The sequence below is a fragment of the Heterodontus francisci genome, chromosome 2, assembly GCF_036365525.1.
Source record: "Heterodontus francisci isolate sHetFra1 chromosome 2, sHetFra1.hap1, whole genome shotgun sequence".
In the NCBI taxonomy this organism is placed as follows: Eukaryota; Metazoa; Chordata; class Chondrichthyes; order Heterodontiformes; family Heterodontidae; genus Heterodontus; species Heterodontus francisci.
The window spans coordinates 80427175-80448508 of NC_090372.1; the positions used below are offsets into that span (position 1 = coordinate 80427175).

At 45.4% G+C, this 21334-nt stretch overlaps 1 protein-coding gene across 6 annotated transcripts in view; it reads right to left on the minus strand.

Moving 5' to 3' along the window:
* The window catches only part of LOC137384908 (RNA-binding motif, single-stranded-interacting protein 3), a 1676909-nt gene that overhangs the window by 1043593 nt on the left and 611982 nt on the right, over window positions 1–21334 (minus strand). For 4 of the 6 annotated variants that reach the window (XM_068059634.1, XM_068059609.1, XM_068059648.1 and 1 more), the window contains one exon: window positions 16258–16434. In XM_068059634.1, coding sequence (XP_067915735.1) covers window positions 16258–16434 — 177 coding nt within the window. The remainder of the gene's footprint in view (window positions 1–16257; window positions 16435–21334) is intronic. The other 2 variants (XM_068059619.1, XM_068059642.1) reach the window with 1 other exon arrangement.

A 21334-nucleotide genomic window follows, 5' to 3' on the forward strand; every position in this document is an offset into this window, starting at 1 on the left:
AAAATGAGAACAAAAGCATATAATTAGAGTGTAAAATAAGAAACATTGGCCAGAATTTAGCGCTTCCCCTGCCACCACACCAGGCTAGGAGGCGGGTGGGAGGCAGGTGATGCCATGCCCGTCGTCTACCCACCCCCGCTGCTATTTTACCAGTGCAGGGGACGTGGCAAATGGCCCGCTCACCCTTAGGCCAATTGAGGCCCTTAAGTGGCCAATTAATTGCCACTTAAGGGCCGCTTCCCACTGCCGCTGGTATTTTACCACATTTTAATACATGGCGGCCTCCTTGCGGGTTTAGGATGGGGCCCTCCTGATTGGGCACCCTGTGCCCCATGGGAGCACCCTCCAGCAGCACAGGCCACCCCCGCTAAAACAACCCCTCGTGCCCTATACTCCAACCCCTTCCCCCCTTGCTGAGGCCTAGGTTAGAGTATCAATGAATATGGAGAAATGCGGGTTAGTGGAGTTGAAGTACAGATCGACCATTATCTAATATAATGATGGACATGCTCTAGTGGCTGACTGGCCTACATCTGTTCAGACATTCCTATCCTTACTGAAAAAAATCCATGAAAGTCTAACCATGCCCTTTTAACTACATAATGAGCAAAACAAGTGTTTCAGCAATTATTTTGTCAACAACCTTCTTCACTACAATAATGTGTGTGCAGAGTGCAGCACTATGCTATCCCCATAAAAGCTGTCTTGATAAGACAATTAGTCAATTACTGAATTTTCTGTTAATTGCATGTTTTAACAGATTAGTCTAAAAACACAGTAATTGGTCACTCAGCACAGGAGAAACCTCATGTTTGAGTTTAACGCTGAGACTAGATGACAATTTCAGAATGTTTGCCCAGTGTTTCTTTTTTACTGATGTGCTGTTGTAACCGTTGGGAGTCTGCACATCTATTTTATCCAACTGTGTGCTTACACTGAGCCAACATCATTATATCTGACTTACCATGTGTAACAAGCAGTCCAATACTGAGGGTAAGTTGCATTGATGTTACTAATGGCACATCTGTTGTTGTATTATTTTACACAGGTTGCAATGGTATTTAAACTACTCCTATTGTTTTCTATCATGAGCGACTACTGCTGAAAGAAATCGATTATTTTAGCTTACTTTGATGCAAGAGGTTCTTAAAAATAAACCCAACTCAGGATGTTCAAGTGTATTTGCTGTCTGTATCGCTTTTGAATATCTACGAATACACTCTCATCATGCACAGTGGCGCAGTGGTTAGCACCGCAGCCTCACAGCTCCAGTGACCCGGGTTCAATTCTGGGTACTGCCTGTGTGGAGTTTGCAAGTTCTCCCTGTGTCTGCGTGGGTTTCCTCCGGGTGCTCCGGTTTCCTCCCACATGCCAAAGACTTGCAGGTTGATAGGTTAATTGGCCATTATAAAATTGCCCCTAGTATAGGTAGGTGGCAGGGAAATATAGGGACAGGTGGGGATGTGGTAGAAATATGGGATTAGTGTAGGATTAGTATAAATGGGTGTTTGATGGTCAGCACAGACTCGGTGGGCCGAAGGGCCTGTTTCAGTGCTGTATCTCTAAACTAAACTATATCTTGAGACTCACCATTGATGTAGGCCCCAAGACCAGTTGCTGCACCAGAGCTTCAGGTGTGAAGAAATAATAGAACTCACCAAAGGGTGAAATATCACACCTTGTTTAATAAAAGTACACAGCACAAGAGAAGACTGATCAATTCTGCTGAAGGTCATTCTCACACAGTATTAAGTCACTTCCATTCACTTCTGAGTGATTTATCTGCCATACATCTAAGTGTGTAAAGTATTGTCCTAATGTAGATCATTGTGTGTTAACATGCTAACTGCATTCACTCCAACAGGAAATCTTTACAGCTACATGCTTCATCATACAGACACATGATATGCTGACATTTTTTCATAGATGTGATTGTGGAGGTTTTTCTTTAAAGAATCATTTAGGCATTTTCCAGTTCAGTTTTAACACTGTAGTCTTTATCCCAGTGCCAGAATGGCCTGTGAATGTTTTTTTCTGTGAGATTCAACCTCGCATAATGGAAAGGGATTGGCGGAGTTGCGGGGTGGTGGAGAATGATACGGGAATAGAATTTAGAGGATTATGACTCCAGATTAGAGTTCCAGAGTAAGCCGATACTGTTTCAGACAAATGCAGTATTCCTGCATATACTAAACAGCAATACTTCTATTTCAGTGTTGTTCAGATGATTGGAAGTATTCAATACCAAGGCCAGGTTTAGGGAAACACTTTTTTTGTGACAGTCTGGGAACATGATATGTCAACAACAGCAGGCATTTATATAGCAACTTGAAAACAGCCCATGGTGCTTCAAACGAAAGTTATCAAACAAAATTTGATGCCGAGCCACACAAGGAGACTAGGACAGATAAAGGGATAGGTTTTAAGGAGGGTCTTAAAAGGAAAGAGAGGTAGAGAGACAAAGATGGAATTTTGGGAGGGAATTCCAGGGCTGGAGGCATGGCCGCCAATGGTGGAGTGACTAAAATAGGTGCTTTGAAAGAGCACAGAGATCGCAAAGGATTGTAAGGCTGCAGGAGATTTTGGAGCTAGGGAGGAGACAAGGCAATGAGGGGATTTGAAAGCAAGAATGAGAATTTTAAAACTGAGCTATTGCTGGGCCAGGAGACAATGTAAGTCAGCTAGCACAGAGGTGATGGGTAAATGGGAATTGGTGAAAATTAGGATGTGGGCAGCAGAGTTTTGGTTGAAACCAAAGGTACCTTATTAATGTCAATTCAAAATGATTATAGGGCAGTAACTAGCTGAGTGGTCTTTTCCTATCAAGCACACACCATCCTTCCAAAACTGGAAATGAGCTCTTCTCTCAAGGACTTGTACAGTTCCCTTCTGAAGGATTATATTGAATCCACTCTTACTATGCGATATAGTAATCTGTCCCAGAGGCGATAACTGTGGAAAAAAATACTTCCTAACATCAATGCTAAATCTTTTCTTAAGGATTTAAAATGCAAGGTACCTCATTCTACTATCTCTATCTGTCTGGCCATAATCTAATCACTTCATTTTAAAAAACTTCAAATATATCTCCTTTAAGCTTATGTCTTTCTAACGAAAATAGCCCCAAGTCCTTTAGCCTATCCTCATTTCTAAATGCAATGACCTTACAATTTGTCCACTGCATACCTTGTGTGTAACATTATTTTAAAAAATGCACCTTTACCTATACAATTAAAAGTGTTGAGTCCAGCTTGTGTCTGTTGCATTATGCCACACATCAAAAGTGCCACAAGTCCTTAAGGCAAACGATTTGTGATCATTGCAGCATCTGTGGAGAGAGAAGCAAAGTTAACGTTTCAGGTCTGTGACCTTTCATCAGAACCTGTCTGATGAAAGGTCACTGACCCGAAACGTTAACTTTGCTTCTCTCTTCACAGATGCTGTCATTACTGCTGAGTATTTCCAGCACTTTTTGTTTTTATTTCAGATTTCCAGCATCTGCAGTATTTTGCTTGAATTTGTGATCATTACTGGTCCTTGCTTCAGTCAAATATCTGCTCAACTACATCTGAACAAATAAAAGCAGCTAGGTTCAGCTAGTAAATGCCAATAAAGAACAAGCAAGCAGCAGAGGACAAAGCATTCAATGGGCAAGATTTAGTGCAGCCGGCGGGGCTCCCATTGCCGGGCTAGAAAAACATTGGGAACCCCGCCTTGGTCTATCAGAGTCCTCCGTTCCAGCACAATCTAATGGCGCAAGGCCAATTAACAGCCCGGCGCTGGGATCCCGGTCATTTTAAAGACAGGGATCCTGCCTCCAAGAGTTGCCAGCCAATTAGACGGCTGGTAGCTCAGTAGTATCTACAAAAGAACTTGGAACCAGGCCCAGCGCTGGTGAGGCTGGGTCGCTGCGCCATTCCAGAAGGCACCGGAGATGTGGGGAGGGAGGGTGAGAATTGAGTGCAGGGGGAGGAGGGTTCAGGGAGGTGAGTGGTTTTCTGCTGGGGGCCCTCTATGGGCCACAGATTGCCCACAGAGGAGGGCAACCCCCCCCCCCCACCCCCACCAAGCCTGCAGGGAGGTTGCCTTGTTTTACTGGGAGACCTCCCCGCGTGACGGAGGCCCCCCTCACCACAGCAGGAAGAGGCCCTCAGTGGCTGCCAATGGGCTTCTTATTGGCCTTTGTGGCGGGCGGAAGGCCGTCTTCGGTTTATCTCACCCCCGACTAAATTCTGGTGTGACGTGAAATTGTTGGGCCCTCCACACCACCCTCCCCCCTTCACAATTCTAAAGCCCCCCCTCTGCACACCCCCGCACCCCTGACCTCCTCGCCTGTCTCCAGGGGACCCATTAAATTCAGTCCAATATTTTTCAAAGCTACCAATCCTGAACAGGAAATTAGCAGAAAATGGCCAAATTGCTAAAACGATTTTTGAGAGATTTTCCTGAGCACGTATCGATTTTAAAAAAAATCTACTTCAAAAATACTAGGACAAGTAATATTTAAATATAAAAAAATCCATTAAACATTTAAATTTATAAAATTGAACAATTCAGAACCATTTCAATTCTTATTCAGACCTGCTTGTTCAGTGTTGTAAATCTCTTGAAAATTATTCTGCGAGAGTACCTCCTTTTGTTGGGAGCCGAGACTCAATTTACAGTGCTTGCACGGAGCTTTGTATTTTTCTTCAGTGCAATCCAGTCACAAGTCCTTCCCATCTTCATTTTCAGTCCAGAATGCTGAGAAAAATCCCTCCTTTCTGAACTAGGGACATAACTATAGACATAACTATAGCTCTTTGTTCCAGTCCTACTTAGGCCCCCTCCCCCAACTCTTTTTCCGGTACATTGATGACTGTATCGGTGCCGTTTCTTGCTCCTGCCCCGAACTGGAAAACTTTATCAACTTTGCTTTTAGTTTCCACTCTTCTCTCACCTTTACATGGTCCATCTCCGACACTTCTCTTCCCTTCCTCGACTTCTCTGTCTCCATCTCTGGGGATAGGCTGTCTACTAATATCCATTATAAACCCACCGACTCCCACAGCTACCTCGATTACACTTCTTCACACCCTGCCTCCTGTAAGGACTCCATTCCATTCTTCCAGTTTCTCTGTCTCCGACACATCTGCTCTGATGATGCTAGCTTCCATGATGGTGCTTCTGATATGTCTTCCTTTTTTCTCAACTGAGGATTGCCCCCCCACTGTTGTTGACAGGGCCCTCAACCATGTCTGGCCCACTTCCCGCACCTCTACCCTCACCCCTTCCCCTCCCTCGCAGAACTGTGACAGGGTTCCCCTTGTCCTCACTTTCCACCCATCAGCCTCCATATCCAAAGGATCATCCTCCGCCATTTCCGCCACCTCCAAGGTGATGCCACTACCAAACGCATCTTCCCCTCCCTTCCCCTGTCAGCATTCCGAAGGGATCGTTCCCTCCATGACACCTTGGTCCACTCCTCCATTACCCCCACCATCTCATCCCCTTCCCACTCCCCCCTGCTCTCATGCTCACATCTCTGTCCTGGGATTGCTGCAATGTTCCAGTGAACATCAAAACAAGCTCGAGGAACAGCATCTCATTTAGCGATTAGGCACACTATAGCCTGCAGGACTGAACATTGAATTCAATAATTTCAGAGCATGACAGCCCCCCATTTTACTTTTATTTTTAGTTATTTTTTTCTTTTTCCTTAAAAAAAATTTTTTTTGTGGTTATTTTATTTTATTTCATCTTAGTTTGTTCAATTTGCTTACACACTGTTTTTTTCATGTTTTGTACTTTTGGCTGTTCAATTTTCAGTCCGTTAACATTCTTTCTGTACCAATGCTTTGTCTTTCAACACACCAGTAACATATCTTTGCTCCATGACCTTCTGGTGAGCTATTCTGTGACCTCGTCCTATCTACACCTTCTCCTTTGTTATCTCTTGCCCCACCCCCACTTTACTTGCTTATAACCTTTTACATTTCTAATATTTGCCAGTTCTGAAGAAGGGTCACTGACCCGAAATGTTGATTCTGCTTCTCTCTCCACAGATTCTGCCAGACCTGCTGAGTATTTACAGCATTTCTTGTTTTTATTTCAGATTTCCAGCATCCGCAGTATTTTGCTTTTAACATAACTATAGAATTCATTTCTTATTCATTGACAACAAGGTTTGCCGTGACTTGGTGTCTTTAAGCCCTGCCTCCAAACTTCCCTGTAAAGCTAAGGAAAAAGCCTAGAAAACAGTTGACTAACTAATTTTGTTTTTTTTATATAAAATGTTAAAACAATGAAAAACAAGAACTTTTGGACTCACTTGAGTATTTAATGTAAATAACATACAAGGAGATGTTTATTGTGCTATTTATATTTCTTAACACAAATACATCTTTACCAGTCCAAACACATACTCCTCCCAGTTAGTTTCTAAATTCCTCTCTTAGAACTACTGGACAGAATTTTACGCAGACTTCGGGAACGAAGATGGAGGGGGGCATTAAATTGGGACGGGAGACATCAGACCGGAAGTCTGAGGTCGTGACAGCCCATCCCGATTTTATGGATGGCGGCAAACATGGAGGACAGAGAGCAGACATTGATGCAGTGGGCAGGAAATTGAGGTAGTTAAGAGCCGATTGACAGCAATTTTATTCTTAGTTTTAAATGTTATTAAAGGTGCTCGGGAATCACAGGGCTTCAGAACCTCAGCTAGTTAACGGAGGTGACGTGGAGGTGGGAGCTCATTGCTGACTGCAAAGGGAGGCCACCGGGAGAGGCAGCATCATCTGCCTGGAGAAGGGAAGACATTGGGAATTATCTGAGGAGTGGGAGCAATGGTTCTAGCACTACGCGAGTGTCATACCAGGGGAGCAATCGGCAAGTGCCACCTTGTTAGAGGTGACAAGTGGCGAATGCAGTGGGGTGGGGTGGTCATTGGCAGTAAAGGCTTTGACCTCAGCGAGATGCCACCTATCATGGGCCTCATACATCTGGGTATCAGAGGCCACATTGAAGAGGACGTACAGCAGAGTGGGAGGGAGGTCCAGGCACCGGCAGCGGCACCGCAATGACCTGTGATCCTACAGGAGGGTCAGCATTGGCCTCCAGATGATGGAGAAGGGCGCAGATTGAAAAGCCAGCAGCCTCTTCCGCACTGATGAAGCTACCCTCCAGAGAGGGTCTACAAGTTGAGGCTCAACTACCTACAGATGTCCAAGAAGCAGTGCCAATGAAGACTCCTCCTCTCCAGGGAGTCCGTCACTGACCTATGCGCTATGATGCAGGACGAGCTGTGCCCCAGGGGACTTGGGACACCTCTGAATCATTCCAAGGATCCACTGGGGAAATGTGCGGAATTTCAGTGGCCCATCGGTGCATCAAGGAGGTTACCAATGCCCTTTCCAGGAGGGCAAGTGACTATGTGCACTTTTGCACGGATCCCAACTCTCAAGCTGGGAGGGCCATCAGGGTCTGGGGCCATTGCTGGATTTCCTCCAGGTGCAGGGTGTCCACGACTGCATGCGTTTGGTCATCAAGGCTTCTGAACACCAGCCAATAGCCTTCATCAACAGGAAGGGCTTCCACTCCCTCAGTGTCCAACTGGTTTGTGACCACCATAAATGGATCTTGCAGGTCTGTGCACGCTTCCCAGGAAGTTGCCATGATGCTTAAATTTTGTGGCTGTCCCAGGTGTCAGAACTTTCCCGGCCTCCCACACACCTTTAGGGATGGATCCTTGGAGACAAGGGCTACCCTGAGGATATGACTAGTAACACTTGTGAGGGGCCCACGCACAGATGCAGAGGAGATGTACAGCACTTGTTACGGGACAACACGAACGTCCTTGAGCAGGCCAATAGGCTGCTCAAGATGCGATTCAGGTGCCTAGATTAGTCCAGTGGAGCCCTTCAGTATGCCCTGGTAAGGGTCTCGTATATCATGGTGGTCTGCTGTGCACTACATAACCTGGCGCTCCAGAAGGGGGAGCAAATGAGCAGAAAGGATAGCGAGGTGTGTATTGCCTCCTCAGACGATGAGGATGCGAAGAGGGAGGATGGCCAAGCATCGCCAGATGAAGGACCCCAGGGACAACAGGACAGATGCCATGAGGTAAGTGCAAGGGAGGCTCGTGATGCCCTTATACATTCGGGTTTCCTTTGATCCTTACTGCCAGTTGTAGGTTGAGCAATAAAGACTTGCCTTTTATGCAGCCCTGTTATCTCCTTCCTTCCTTCTTTCAGGAGGCATTTACTCAGTGCCCTGCTGTGCAGTGCTCAGTTAGGAAGGCTCCAGACTTGACCCCTCCCAGCAGGATCCCTCGCCTCGAGCCCCTTGACAGAGACAGGGTTAACATGGAGGCCCAAAGGCCATAAATAAGAGGAAGGAGATCTTGTGCGATGGAAAATAATCTCTATTAGCCCTGACACCAAACACTACCCTTTCTATTTAGATTACACATTCACCCGTGAATCTCCACTGCTTCTAGACGCTCTTTTATTCTTTTGCGTGCACTCCTATGCTGTGCTCCCCCTGCACTGTCAGCAGCACTGGAGGCAGGCTGCTGAACTTGCTGCCCCTCGGCTAGGGATATCCTTGGTGATCATTCTCTGGATGTCTTAGGCCTGGAAGGTCCCGGCATACTGAGGGCCTGCTGCACAGTAGCAATAGCACCCTCTCCCATCAGGGATGAAGGAGGATCTGGTGTCACTGGCAGAGGGACAGAGGAGCAGCTGCCCGCACCAGAAGCACCTTCACAGGAGCCCCCAGCCGTGGGAGGCAGCCGCTGCTCCTCCTTTGCAAGGCAGGCTTCTGCCTCCCTGCTGACTGGAGAGGGCGGAGGACCTACTGGTGAGTCCAGGTCCCCTGTCCCCCTTGTCACTGCTGCCTTGAGCTCATGGTGAAGATGAGGGTATGAAGGTCTTCATGAATGTCCTGCAGACACTGAGTGCTTTCTATGTGGCTCTCCAGGAGAGCCGCCAATCTCTCAATGGAGGACGCCACTCATGCACCAGTCAGAGACAGTACAGTACTCAGGCCTGGATGGACTCCTCCATTTGTCTGCACTTGTCCATGCATAGCCTCTCGTTGCAACTGCAGCATTTCCTGTGAAGCTGGTGACACCACAGACACGTCATGAGCCTGGGGCTCAGCACAGGCCTGGCCTCCCACAGTCCTCCGACTTTCAGAGACCTGGTCTGTCACAGCCTTGTCAGCTGCTCAGGTGTGTCTTTGCTATGTCCACCAGGTTGTGTGCCCAAGTCTAACCGCAAGTGCATACCCACCAATGTGAAAGTATCTGTGCTGGTGGAGGGTGCAAGGATATGAGGTGACGATGCAACCTCAGGCTCCGTCCTCCCCCTCCGAGGGTGCAGGCTCCCCCACAATCTTGGCAGCTCTTTGTGGATGTTCTACATGGCCTGCATGACAGAACAGAGACATTGAAGGTTCAAGGGCCTCCCCTCCTAGGTTGTAATGTAAGTTGTGAGCAGGATGCAAGGATGCTTCAAGGGGCCTTGGATAGGCTAAGTGAATAGGGAAGAACATGGCAGATGGAATATAATGTGAATAAGTATGAAGTTATCCACTTTGGTAGAAAAAACAAAGATAGAGTATTTCTTAAATGGTGTGAGATTGGGAAATGTTGATGTCCAAAGAGACCTGGGTGTCGTTGTTCATGAGTCACTAAAAGCTAGTATGCAGGTGCAGCAAGCAATTAGGAAGGCAAATGGTATGTTAGCCTTCATCGCAAGGACTTTTGAGTACAGGAGTAAAGAAGTCTTGCTGCAATTGTACAGAGCCTTGGTGAGATCGCAACTGGAGTATTGTGTATAGTTTTGGTCTCCTCATCTAAGGAAGGATATACTTGCCACAGAGGGAGTGTAACGGATGTTCACTAGGCTAATCCCTGGGATGAGGATAGATTGCAGAAACTGGGCCTGTATTCGCTAGTGTTTCGAAGAATGAGAGGTGATCTCATTGAAACTTACAAAATTCATACAGGGTGCAACTGGGTGGATGTAGATAGGATGTTTCCCGTGGCTGGTGAGTCTGGAACCAGGGGACACAATCACAGAATAAGGGGTAGGCCATTTAAGACTGAGATGAGGAGAAATTTCTTCACTCAGAGGATGGTGAATCTTTAGAATTCTCTATCCCAGAGGGCTGTGGAAGGTCAATCATTGAGCATGTTCAAGAGAGAAATCGATAGATATCTGGATACTAATGACATCAAGGAATACGAAGATAGCACAGTAAAGTGGCGTTGAGGTAAATGATCAGCCATGATCTAACTGAATGGTGGAGCAGGTTTGATGGGCTGAATGGGCTACTCTTGCTCCTATGTTCCTGACATAGCACACTTACATTGGAGACCCCTGTAGGCACCGGATGCCTCATGAGCAGCATGGCTCCATCATTGCAGATGCACCCTTGTGCCCCATAGTGGCCTTCCTCACCATCTTGGGACGGTGCTCCGTCCACCATGTACCATCCAGCCTGTGGCCATGCCAGCTCCATGGCTTCCTGCTCCATTGGGCTCACGATATGGAGATTTGGCAGGCTACTGACGGTCGTGGCCCACTTTTTCCAAATGTATGTAATCTTCTCGTGCAGACACAAAGAGGAAAGTTGTTGGGCTCCCAGAGGGGTCAAGCCCAAGACATATTCTGGTGGTAGTCCATTTGTTACTAATGGGGGCACACAGATGCGTCCTGCAGAGGCCCCTTTCCAATGACAAAAGGCCACCTTTCAGCACCATTTAGCCGTGTCTCAGGCACTTATCTGTATACCCTGACCCTTTGCCCATGTCTGGATGAGCACTCCCTCTTGACCCAAAGCACCCTCCTCCTCCAACAAATGCAAGGCCCAAGAGGGGAAGTCTTTAAGAGGAACTCACATTCGCTGCTTGGATGAGGTCATTGAGCCGCTTGCAGCATTGCATCCAAGCCCTCGGTGTGACCCCGCAGTTTTTGACCTACTCTGCAATCTGCAGCCAGGCTTGCTTGGTGAGGCTCCCAGCTCTCCTCCTCCCATCCCTAGGGAAGAGAATCCCCCATCTCTCCCCGGCAACCTGTAGAAGAACCTGGAGGGAGGCATCACTAAAGCGTGGGGTGACTCGGGGTCTTTCTCCCCTGAAGAATTCCTTATACAATGAACAATTAAATGCAGGGTTTGCAGTGCTTTAAATATGGTGCCAGCACCTGCCGTGGGTCAACTGATGCCAATGTCTCCACCTCCACACCCACCACCGTCCACTGTATTGGATGCCCCCCACTCTTCATTCAACTTAATTTGCCGGCTGCTGCTTGATCAAGTGCGGCTGGCCGCTCATGGCCCTGACAGAAGCTGCAACGCTTCTGGTCCCGACATCAGGACCTGCGGTTTCTGATTTCAATTCAGCCCATTGTTCTGGTTTGATTTATACCTACAATGCACAGGCCTGTGTTTAGGTATCTGCAATCCCTGGGCATTCCCTGAATTTTCCTCAAGCCTGATCAGCAATTAAATAAATAGCCACTTCACCCTCAATGCTCACACCATTCTTTTTTTATCCTTTCATGGGAAGTGGGAATCACTGGCAAGGTCAGGCATATGTTGCCCATCCTGAATTGCCCTTGAGAAGGTGGTAGTGAACTGCCTTTTGAAACACTGCAGTCTATCTGGTGTAGATACACCCACAGCGCTGTTAGGAAGGCAGTTCCAGGATTTTGATCCAGTGACAGTGAAGGAACTGTGCTATATTTCCAAGTCAGGATGGTGTGTGACTTGGAGGGGAACTTTCAGGCTGTGGTGTTCCCATATGTCTGCTGTCCTTGTCCTTCTAGGTAGAAGAGCTCGTGGGTTTGGAAGGTGCTGTCGAAGGAGGCGTGGTGAGTTGCTGCAGTGCATCTTGTAGATGGTACGCACTGTTGCCACTGTGCTTTGGTGGAGGGAGTGAATGTTTAAGGTGATGGATGGGGTTCCGTTCAAGTGGGCTGCTTTGTCCTCTATTGTATCCAACTTCCTGAGTGTTGTTGGAGCCGCACTCATCCAGGCAAGTGGAGAGTATTACATCACGCTCCTGACTTGTGCCTTGTAGATGATGGACAGACTTTGGAGAGACAGGAGGTGAGATCCTTGCAGCAGAATTCCCAGCCTCTGACCTGCTCTTGTAGCCATAATATTTCTGTGGCTTCTCCAGTTCAGTTTCTAGTCAATGGTTAGCCCCAGGATGTTGATAGTGGGGGATTCAGTGATATTACTGCTGTTGAATGTCAAGGGGAGACGGTTAGATTCTCTCTTGTTGGATATGGTCACTGCCTGGCACTTGTGTGGCACAAATGTTACTTGCCACTTATCAGCCAAGCCTGAATGTTGTCCAGGTCTTGCTGCATATGGACACGGACTGCTTCAGTATCTGAGGAGTTGCGAACGGTACTGAACATCGTACGATCATCAGTGAATATCCCCACTTCTGACCTTATGATGAAGGGAAGGTCATTGATGAAGGAGTTGAAGATGGTTGGGCCGAGGACTCGACCCTGAGGAACCCCTACAGTGATGTCCTGGGGCTGAGATGATCGGCCTCCAACAACCACAACCATCTTCCTTTGCAATAGGTATGACTCCAACCAGTGGAGAGTTTTCCCCTTGATTCCCATTGACTCCAGTTTGGCTAGGGTGGCTTGATGCTACACTTAGTCAAATGCTGCCTTGATATCCGGAACAATCACTCACACCTCGCCTCTCGAGTGTAGCTCTTTTATCCATGTTTGGATCAAGGCTTTAATGAGGTCAGAAGCCAAGTAGCCCTGGCAGAACCCAAGCTGAGCATCAGGGAGCAGGTTATTGCTGTTTAAGCGGCGCCTGATAGCACTGTTGATGACATCTTATATCACTTTGCTGATGATCGAGAGTAGACTGATGGGACGGTAAGTGGCCGGATTAGATTTGTCCTGCTTTTTGTCTATACTTGGGCAATTTTCCACATTGTCAGGTAGATGCCAGTGTTGTAGTTGAGCTGGAACAGCTTGGCTAGGGGCACGGCTAATTCTGCAGCACAGGTCTTCAGTGCTACAGTCAGGATGTCATCAGGACCCATAGCCTTTGCAGTATCCAGTTCCTTCAGCCATTTCTTGATATCATGTGGAGTGAATCAGATTGGCTGAAGACTGGCCTCTGTGATGCTAGGGACTTCAGGAATAGGGGAGATGGATCATCCAGTCGGCATTTCTGGCTGAAGATGGTTGCTAATGCTTCAGCCTTTTCTTTTGCACTGATGTACTGGGCTCCTCCATCATTTGAGGGTGGGGATATTTTTGGAGCCACCTCCTCCTGTTAGTTGTTTAATTGTCCTCCACCATTCACAACTGGATGTGGCAGGACTGCAGAGTTTTTGATCTGATCTGTTGGTTGTGGGATTGCTTAGCTCTGTCTATTGCACTGCTTAGAATACAAGTAGTCCCATGTTGTAGCTTCACTGGGTTGACACTTCATTTTTCAGATGTCTGGTGCTGCTCCTGGCATGCCCTCCTGCACTCTTCATTGAAACAGGGTTGATCCCCTGGCTTGATGATCATGGCACTACTACATCTCTTTTCAGTCTTTGACATAATTGACCACACAATTCCCCTTCTGACTCCTCTTCTCCATTATCCAGCTGAGTGGAAATGCCCTCTTCTGGTTGCACTCTCATCAATCCAGTTGCAGACAGAGCACCTTCTGCATTGGCATCTCTTTCCACCCCAAAACTGTTAGCTCTGGGGCCTCCCAAGGATCTACCCTTGGCCTATTTATCCTTCTAGTTTACATGACATCAGGTTCCACCTGCATGTTGTATTCCACCACCACTACTCTCAACCCCTCCAACACCTTTGTTTTCAGCCTGCTTCCCTGACATCTAGTCCTGGATAAACCATAATCTCCTCCAGTCAAACACTGGGAATAATGAAACCATTGTCTTTGCTCACCATAAGTTCTGTTCCCTCACCAATAATTCTAATCCCTCCCCGGCAACCGCCCCAGTATTCACAACCTCAACGTCCCACTTGACACTGAGTTGAGCTTCTGATCCCATATCCTCTCCATTACCAAGACCACCAACTCCACCCTTCATAACATCGTGGCCTCAGCTCATTTGCTGCTAAAGCTCCCATTCATGCCTTCGTTATCTCCAGACTCAACTATTCCAATGGTCTCCTGGCCGGTTTCCCATTTTCCATGCTGCATAACCTTGAGCTCATCCAAGAATCTACTGCTTGTATCCTAACCTGCACCGAGTCCTACTCACCTATCACCTTTGTGTTCACTGAACTACACTGGGTCCTGGTCCACCAGCGAGTGAAATTTAAAATTCCCATCCTCATGTTCACATCATCTCTCTATCTCCCTAACCTCCAGAAATTCTGTTTTTCCAAATCCAGGGTCTTGTGCATCCCCCACTTCCATCACCCTATCATTGGCATCCATGCTTTTAGCCATCTAGGCCCGAAGCTCTAAATTTCCTTCCCAAACCTCTCAGTGACCCCAGCTCACTTTTGCCCTTTAAAACTCCTTTTAACCTGCCTTTTAGGCCAAGCTTTTAGTCATCCCTCCTAATATCGCCTTTCTTGGCTCAGTATCAGCTTTTGTCTGACTACACTTCTACGAAGCACCTCAGCACCTATTCCCGCACTAAAGACGGTATATAAACACAACAACAACAATTTGCATTCATGCAGCACTTTTAACATCATTAAGTATCCCAAAGTGCTTTTCATAAGCATAATCAAATAAAATTTGACACCAAGCCACGAGATATTTGGACAAGGAACAAAAGCTTGGTCAAAGAGGTAGGTTTTAAGGAGCACCTTAAAGGAGGACGGAGAATTAGAGAAGCAAATAGGTTTAGGGAGGTTATTCAAAGTTTAGGTCCTAGACAGCTGAAGGCTAATGGTGAAGCAATGAAAACTGGGAACATACAAGAGGCTCAGAGATTTTGGAGGGTGGTAGAGCTGGAGGAGGCTAGAGATAGGGATGGAAATTGTTGTTATTTTAGCAGCTCTCCTTACTCCATGTCATCTGCAAAGAGTTATGTAGCTGAGGTATATGGGGGAACTATTTCTTTCTTAATCTATCACAGTAAGGATAATATTTTTTAAATATCAATGAGAAACCACTTACTTCAAAATCTCTAAGCATGTTCACACAAACCGCTTCTATCAAAAGCCATGAGCACTAGGCCATGTCCTCTGCCCACCCATGAAACAGTAGAATGTTCAACTCACCATGAGCAATGCCATGATAGATCTACTGGATTGTCAAATAACATCTAAAAATTGATGGAATACATGTTTATAAATATTTCTGACAAAAATAATAAAGCAGCATGATCAAAAGCCCAAAGGCTAACATTTCCATCCAGAATCCCCTGGAAGCGAAGGATGAAGGGGAGCTCAAAGAGGGACATGGAACTGTATCTTCCATTTCACGTATTCTTCTCCCCCCAGATTTTCCAAAATCACAAGTGTCCTAGTGCACAATGATCTCTTTAAGGTAATCATGATTTGGTTCAGAATGCAAAACATCTCCTGTCCTAGTTGGTCATATTGGTTTAGTGAGATGCGGCATTATTTCAAACATAGGCTTGGAAGCAATTTCAGTCCTTCTGCAAACCATGCAGACCTAATATGTGATTAAAAAAAATATTTTTTAATTAACCATATCGCTGGACCAGTAGCTATTTATGCATTTGTAACGGCAGCTGTAATTGATTTTTTTTCTGTGAAATGCACAACCTTTTCTCCAACTATTTGTAATGAAATTAGAAACATGTTCTTTGTATGTGCATTTACAGTTTTAATACGAATCAATCCTTTTACTCTGTAATTATTAGGGCTCAAAGGTAGCATAGGAATTTTAGGTTTGCCAGTATACATAGGAAAACATAAAGCCACAGAGAAATGTTTTGATAAAAGGCCAATCAGGAGCTGAGAAGTCTTAAACATGCCACAAACGACAGCACTCACAAAGAACAGCAGCAGCATCCAGTGGTGAAGTTGTCGCTCTATTGCTTTTAACTTGATTTTTCAAGATTAAATCTGGCTTAGTATCAATGTTCGTCTGCTAAATTGCTTCACTTGTACCACACTCTAATTCAATGGACCAATATCCACTATTATAAAAACCTTCCTTAGTTTATTCTTTGCCAACACAGGAAGGCCAACATATTTCTAATCCTGCATTTTAATCATAGTAATAAAGCACTCAGTTATTGTTAGTAAGATATTGCCCAATAGATGTACTTACGGCAGGATGCCCAGGGCAGTAGCTGTAATTGGCATGGGACTGATAGTGAACGTTAGCCCTGGGGTAGGTGTAACTGTTCCAGGCAGACTGGTTGTTGCTCCACTGTGGGGTAAAGCCAGGGCTCATGGTGACCCTCGCCTTACTGTTCTGGTATGTTCTCACTGCAGGGCCTGGCTGCTAGGGTAAATAAAATTATAGCTGTAAATAGCATTCAGTGCAGCAGATATAAAGTATGATGTACGACCCTTTGTGATCAAATGTTAATAACCAGTATTACAAGTTAACAATTTTAATTCAAGAACAGTTTTCATAAGTTAATATTTCTTAGCACTATATTTTGTAATTATTCACTGAAATAATTTTTTTTGTGTAATTCTCAACAATTTTTTCATTGTGAAAATATAGCAATGGGAACCCATGTATGCTGCACCCTGGTAGGAGAGAACCACAGTGCTGAAAGGTGTTTCTTACATTAAGAGTGTATTGTGCTCAGGTAAAAGGTGTATGCTGCTTGGGCTCAGCCTCATGAATCTGAACACAACTCCAGAATGATACCTGAACTCTCAAGCCTCCAGTTGTGAAGTCTGTTACTGTCGTCTTGGAGTTGCCGGGTCATGTTATGAGAGATGTTCACAAGTTTTAACATCTACTATGAGTTAAAGTTTTGTTCAGAAGAAGGTCAGCAAATGTATCTAGTCCATGGGTACAGTATGATATTTCCAGAAGTGGTCCTGCATCATTTTTTTACCAGGCAACAGCAGAGTAGTATGATACTGCCGGGTTTTTCAATGGTTCCCTGTCTCTAGGTGTCAGCAATAATTAACTAGCCCCAGGGAAAGGACTGAGAAATATTGGTCCACACCCCAATTTTCTGTTTTTTAATACTGTTGCTGCAGAAGGTCACATCTCCGGGAATACAAAAACTTGTACGTATGATGAGTGCAATCTATTCCATTGTGAGCTTTATGTCATCCATTTCATCCCATCTACATAAATACTGCCCATTCTCCAGAGATAATAAATCAAAAGACAGTAATATTTAACCACCCTTATGGTGCAGTTCTGATTTATTGCTTTTTAAAGATGACATTCCTCTCCAGTCCTGGTAGCACAGAAACCATCATGGCCCTGGAGTATTTGATCCTCTCTGTCTGCACCTATCCCTATAATTTCCAGCCTCCTTCCCAATCATTTATCCAGCAACCAGCAGTAAACCTGTTGCAAAACGCCATGGGACTTAAAGTGAATCTTCAAAGCTAGATCAATCTCTTTTCATCCAGAACAATTACTAGATTACTCAATACTAAAGACAACCCAATATTTTAAAATTCAAAATCCTTCATTCATATTTTTAAACAATGTGGTCCAAATTTATGTTACTCATCACCTATCACATGAAGGATTTTGATACAGTAGATACTGAGAAACTGTTTCCACAGGCAGGAAGGCCGTTAATGAGAGAACACAGATCTAGATGATTGGCAAAAGAACCAAGTGGGAGCGTGTTGCGCAGCTAGTTATGATGATCTGCAATACACTCCCTGAAAGGATGGTGGAAGCAGATTTAATAGTAACTTTCAAACAGATGTAGAATATATACTTGAAAAGGTAAAAAAACTAAATGTAAGGATAAAGGAAAAAAGCTGAGCAGTAGGGTTAATTGGATAGCTCTTTCACAGGTACATAATAACATGAGGAATAGGCTGCTCAGCCCCTCGAGCCGGCTCCACCATTCAATAAGATCATGTTAATCGAATCTTGGACTCAACTGCACTTTCCTGCCTGTTCCACATAATCCTTGACTCCCTTTAATAGTTCAAAATATGTCTAACTCAGCCTTGAATATATTCAATTACCCAGCCTCCACTGCTGTCTGAGGTAGAAAATTCCAAAGATTCACAACTGAGAGAAGAAATTCCTCCTCATCTCTGTCTTACATGGGAGATCCCTTATTCTGAAACTGTGCTTCCTAGTTCTAGATTTCTGCAAGAGGAGAAACATCATCTCTGCATCTACACTGTCAAGCTCCCTCAGAATCTTATATGTATCAATAAGACTGTTACATTCATGCAAAGTGCAGCAATTTGAAAATACAAGAACTCAAACTGAAGAGTTATAAAAATAGACTTGTCTTTAAAAAGTAGGCAATGTGCTTCAAAATGACTGCCAAAGATCAAACTGCATATTCAAACTGTCTTATTGGCTGACAAGAGCAAAAGGATACATTCAAAGCTAAGAGGTGTCAATTACATCTATCCTGAATCAATCAAGAGACATTTTTGAATTGAAAGGGCTCTCCTGAAACAAAGAAGGTGTGAAGTAGCCATATCCTGGGCCATTGTCAGTCACCACAGGGAGGAAGATCTACGTCTCCTAACACAGGCAAGGTGTGAGACCATTTTGACCTTAAAAGTATCTGTCTATCTCTATCTCTCTCTCTCTTTTTCTTTCTCTCTCTCTCTGCCGGCAGGCAGAAGAAGGTGCCCTGCTAGGAGTTCTACCCTTCAACTTATGCAGCAGAGAACTGAAAGTGATTCCCTGTCGCCAGACTGGAATTTCAACCAATTGAGAAAGCTACAAAACCCAGGCCTGCAACTTTAAAGAATAAAATGACCTCCGGGACGATTCAACAGGTTACTGTGAATCCTGAAAACTTACCTCACTTCAACTCCCTTAGCTCTTTTCCTCTCTATCTGTGGTTGTGCGTGCAAATCAATGCATGTACGGTTGTGACCAGTGCGGGAATGCTTATTGCTCAATACATAATTAATTTTCTGTTTCATAGAATCATAGAAAGTTTACGGCACAGAAAGAAGCCACTTGGCTCATCGTGTCTGTGCCAGCCGAAAAACATTGCACCCATTCTAATCCCACCTTCCAGCATTTGGTCCATGGCCCTACAGATTACAGCACTTGAGGTGCATATCCAGACTTCTTTTGAATGAGTTGAAGGTCTCTGCCTCAACTACCCTTTTTCAGACAGTGAGTTCTAGACCCCCACCACCCTCTGGGTGAAAAAACTTTTCCTCATCTCCCCTCTAATCTTTTTACCAATCACTGACACCTCTCTGCTAAGGTAAATGGTCCCTTCACCAGCACTCTATCCAGACCCCTCAAAATTTTGTATGTTTCAATCAGATCTCCCCTCAGCCTTCTCTGTTCCAAGGAGAACAACCCCAGCCTATCCAATCTTTTGTCATATTTGCATTTTTTCCAGTCCCAGCAACATCCTCGTAAATCTCCTTTATAAGTGGAATAACATTCATTCTGTCATGAGGTAACCAGAACAGCACACCGTACTCAAGTTGTGACCTAACCAATGATTTATACAGTTCCAGCCTAGCCTCCCTGCTCTTATATTCTACACCTCGGCTAACAAAAGAAAGGATTCCATATGCTTTCTTAACCACCTTATCGACATGTCCTGCTACCTTCAGGGATCTGTGGACATTTACTCCAAGGTCCCACACTTCCTCTACACCTATCAGTATTTTCCCATTAATCTTGTATTCCTTTGCCTAGTTTGACCTCCCCAAATGCATCACCTCACATTTCTCCAGGTTGAATTCTATTTGCCACTTTTCTGTTCACCTGACCAGTCCATTGATATCGTCTTGCAGCCTACAGCTATCCTCCTCGCTATCTACCACATGGCCAACCTTTGTGTCGTCTGCAAACTTCTTGATCGTGCTCCCCACATTTATGTCCACATCTTTAATATATACCACAAATAGAAGGGGATTTGCAACTGAAGTGCTGTAACCGGCAAGGCTATGGACCGGGTGCTGAAAGGTGGGATTAGATTGGGTGGCTAGTTTTTTTTTCTCACCGGCACAGACATGATGGCCTGAATGGCGTCCTTCTGTGCCGTAATTTTTCTATGGTTCTACGGGACCCAGTACTGAGCCCTGCAGAATGCCACTAGAAACAGCCCACCAGTCACAAAAACACCCGTCAACAATTACCCTTTGTTTCCTGCCACTGAGCTAATTTTGTATCCACCTTGCTGCATTACCCTGGATCCCACAGAATTTTATTATAGCCTTCTTCGAACCACTTTTTCTTAACACTATAAGAAAACCTGTCGCTGTTTCTTTATTTGACAAATAAAACTCAAAGTGGTTAAAACCCTAGTAACAAAAACACTTGCACACCCCTTACCACGTGGCCATAACAAGATCACCTCTCATTCTTCTAAAGTCCAATGAGTACAGGCCCAACCTGCTCAACCTTTCCTCATGAGATAATCCCTTCATCCCAGGAATCAACCTAGTGAACCTCCAATGCAAGTATATCTCTCCTTAAATAAGGAGACCAAAACTGTACACAGTACTCTAGATGTGGTTTCACCAATGCCCTGTACAGTTTTAGCAAGACTTCCCTACTATGTTACTCCATCCCCCTTGCAATAAAGGCCAACATTCCATTTGTCTTCCAAATTACTTGCTGTATCCGCACGCTACCTTTTGTGTTTCAAGTACGAGGACATCCAGATCCCATTGTACCACATCATTCTGCAGTCTCTCTCCATTTTAATAATATTCTGCTTTTCTATTCTTCCTGCCAAAGGGGATAACCTTAAATTTTCCCACATTATTATCCATCTGCCAAATCTTTGCCCACTTAACCTATTTATATCCCTTTGCAGGCTCTTTGGGCTGAGATTTTACCAGCCCTCTGGAGATGACAGGGCTGGTAAAATGGTGACAGGCGACGTCAGGAGGGAAGCCCAACGTCTTCCCACTGTCATGGGATATTTCCAAAGGTGGGAACGGCAGCAGCTCTGACTACAGATGGGCGGGCAATTAATCCAATTAATTGGCTGATTAAGGGCCATTTTACCACGACGCCAGGATTTCACCAGCATCAGAACGACCCCTCACCACGTGGGGAGACTGTCAGGTACATTGAGGTGGCCCTCCAGTGGCTTCCCGGGGTGGGGGCCTTCCTTTCCGGATGCTCCATGTCCCACAGAGGAGCCCTCCGACGGCAATGGCCGCCCCACTGCTTTGACGCTGCCACTGGAGGGTTCACCCCTCCGACGCTAGGGCCTGCCTTCTTGCCCCCAGCACATAAA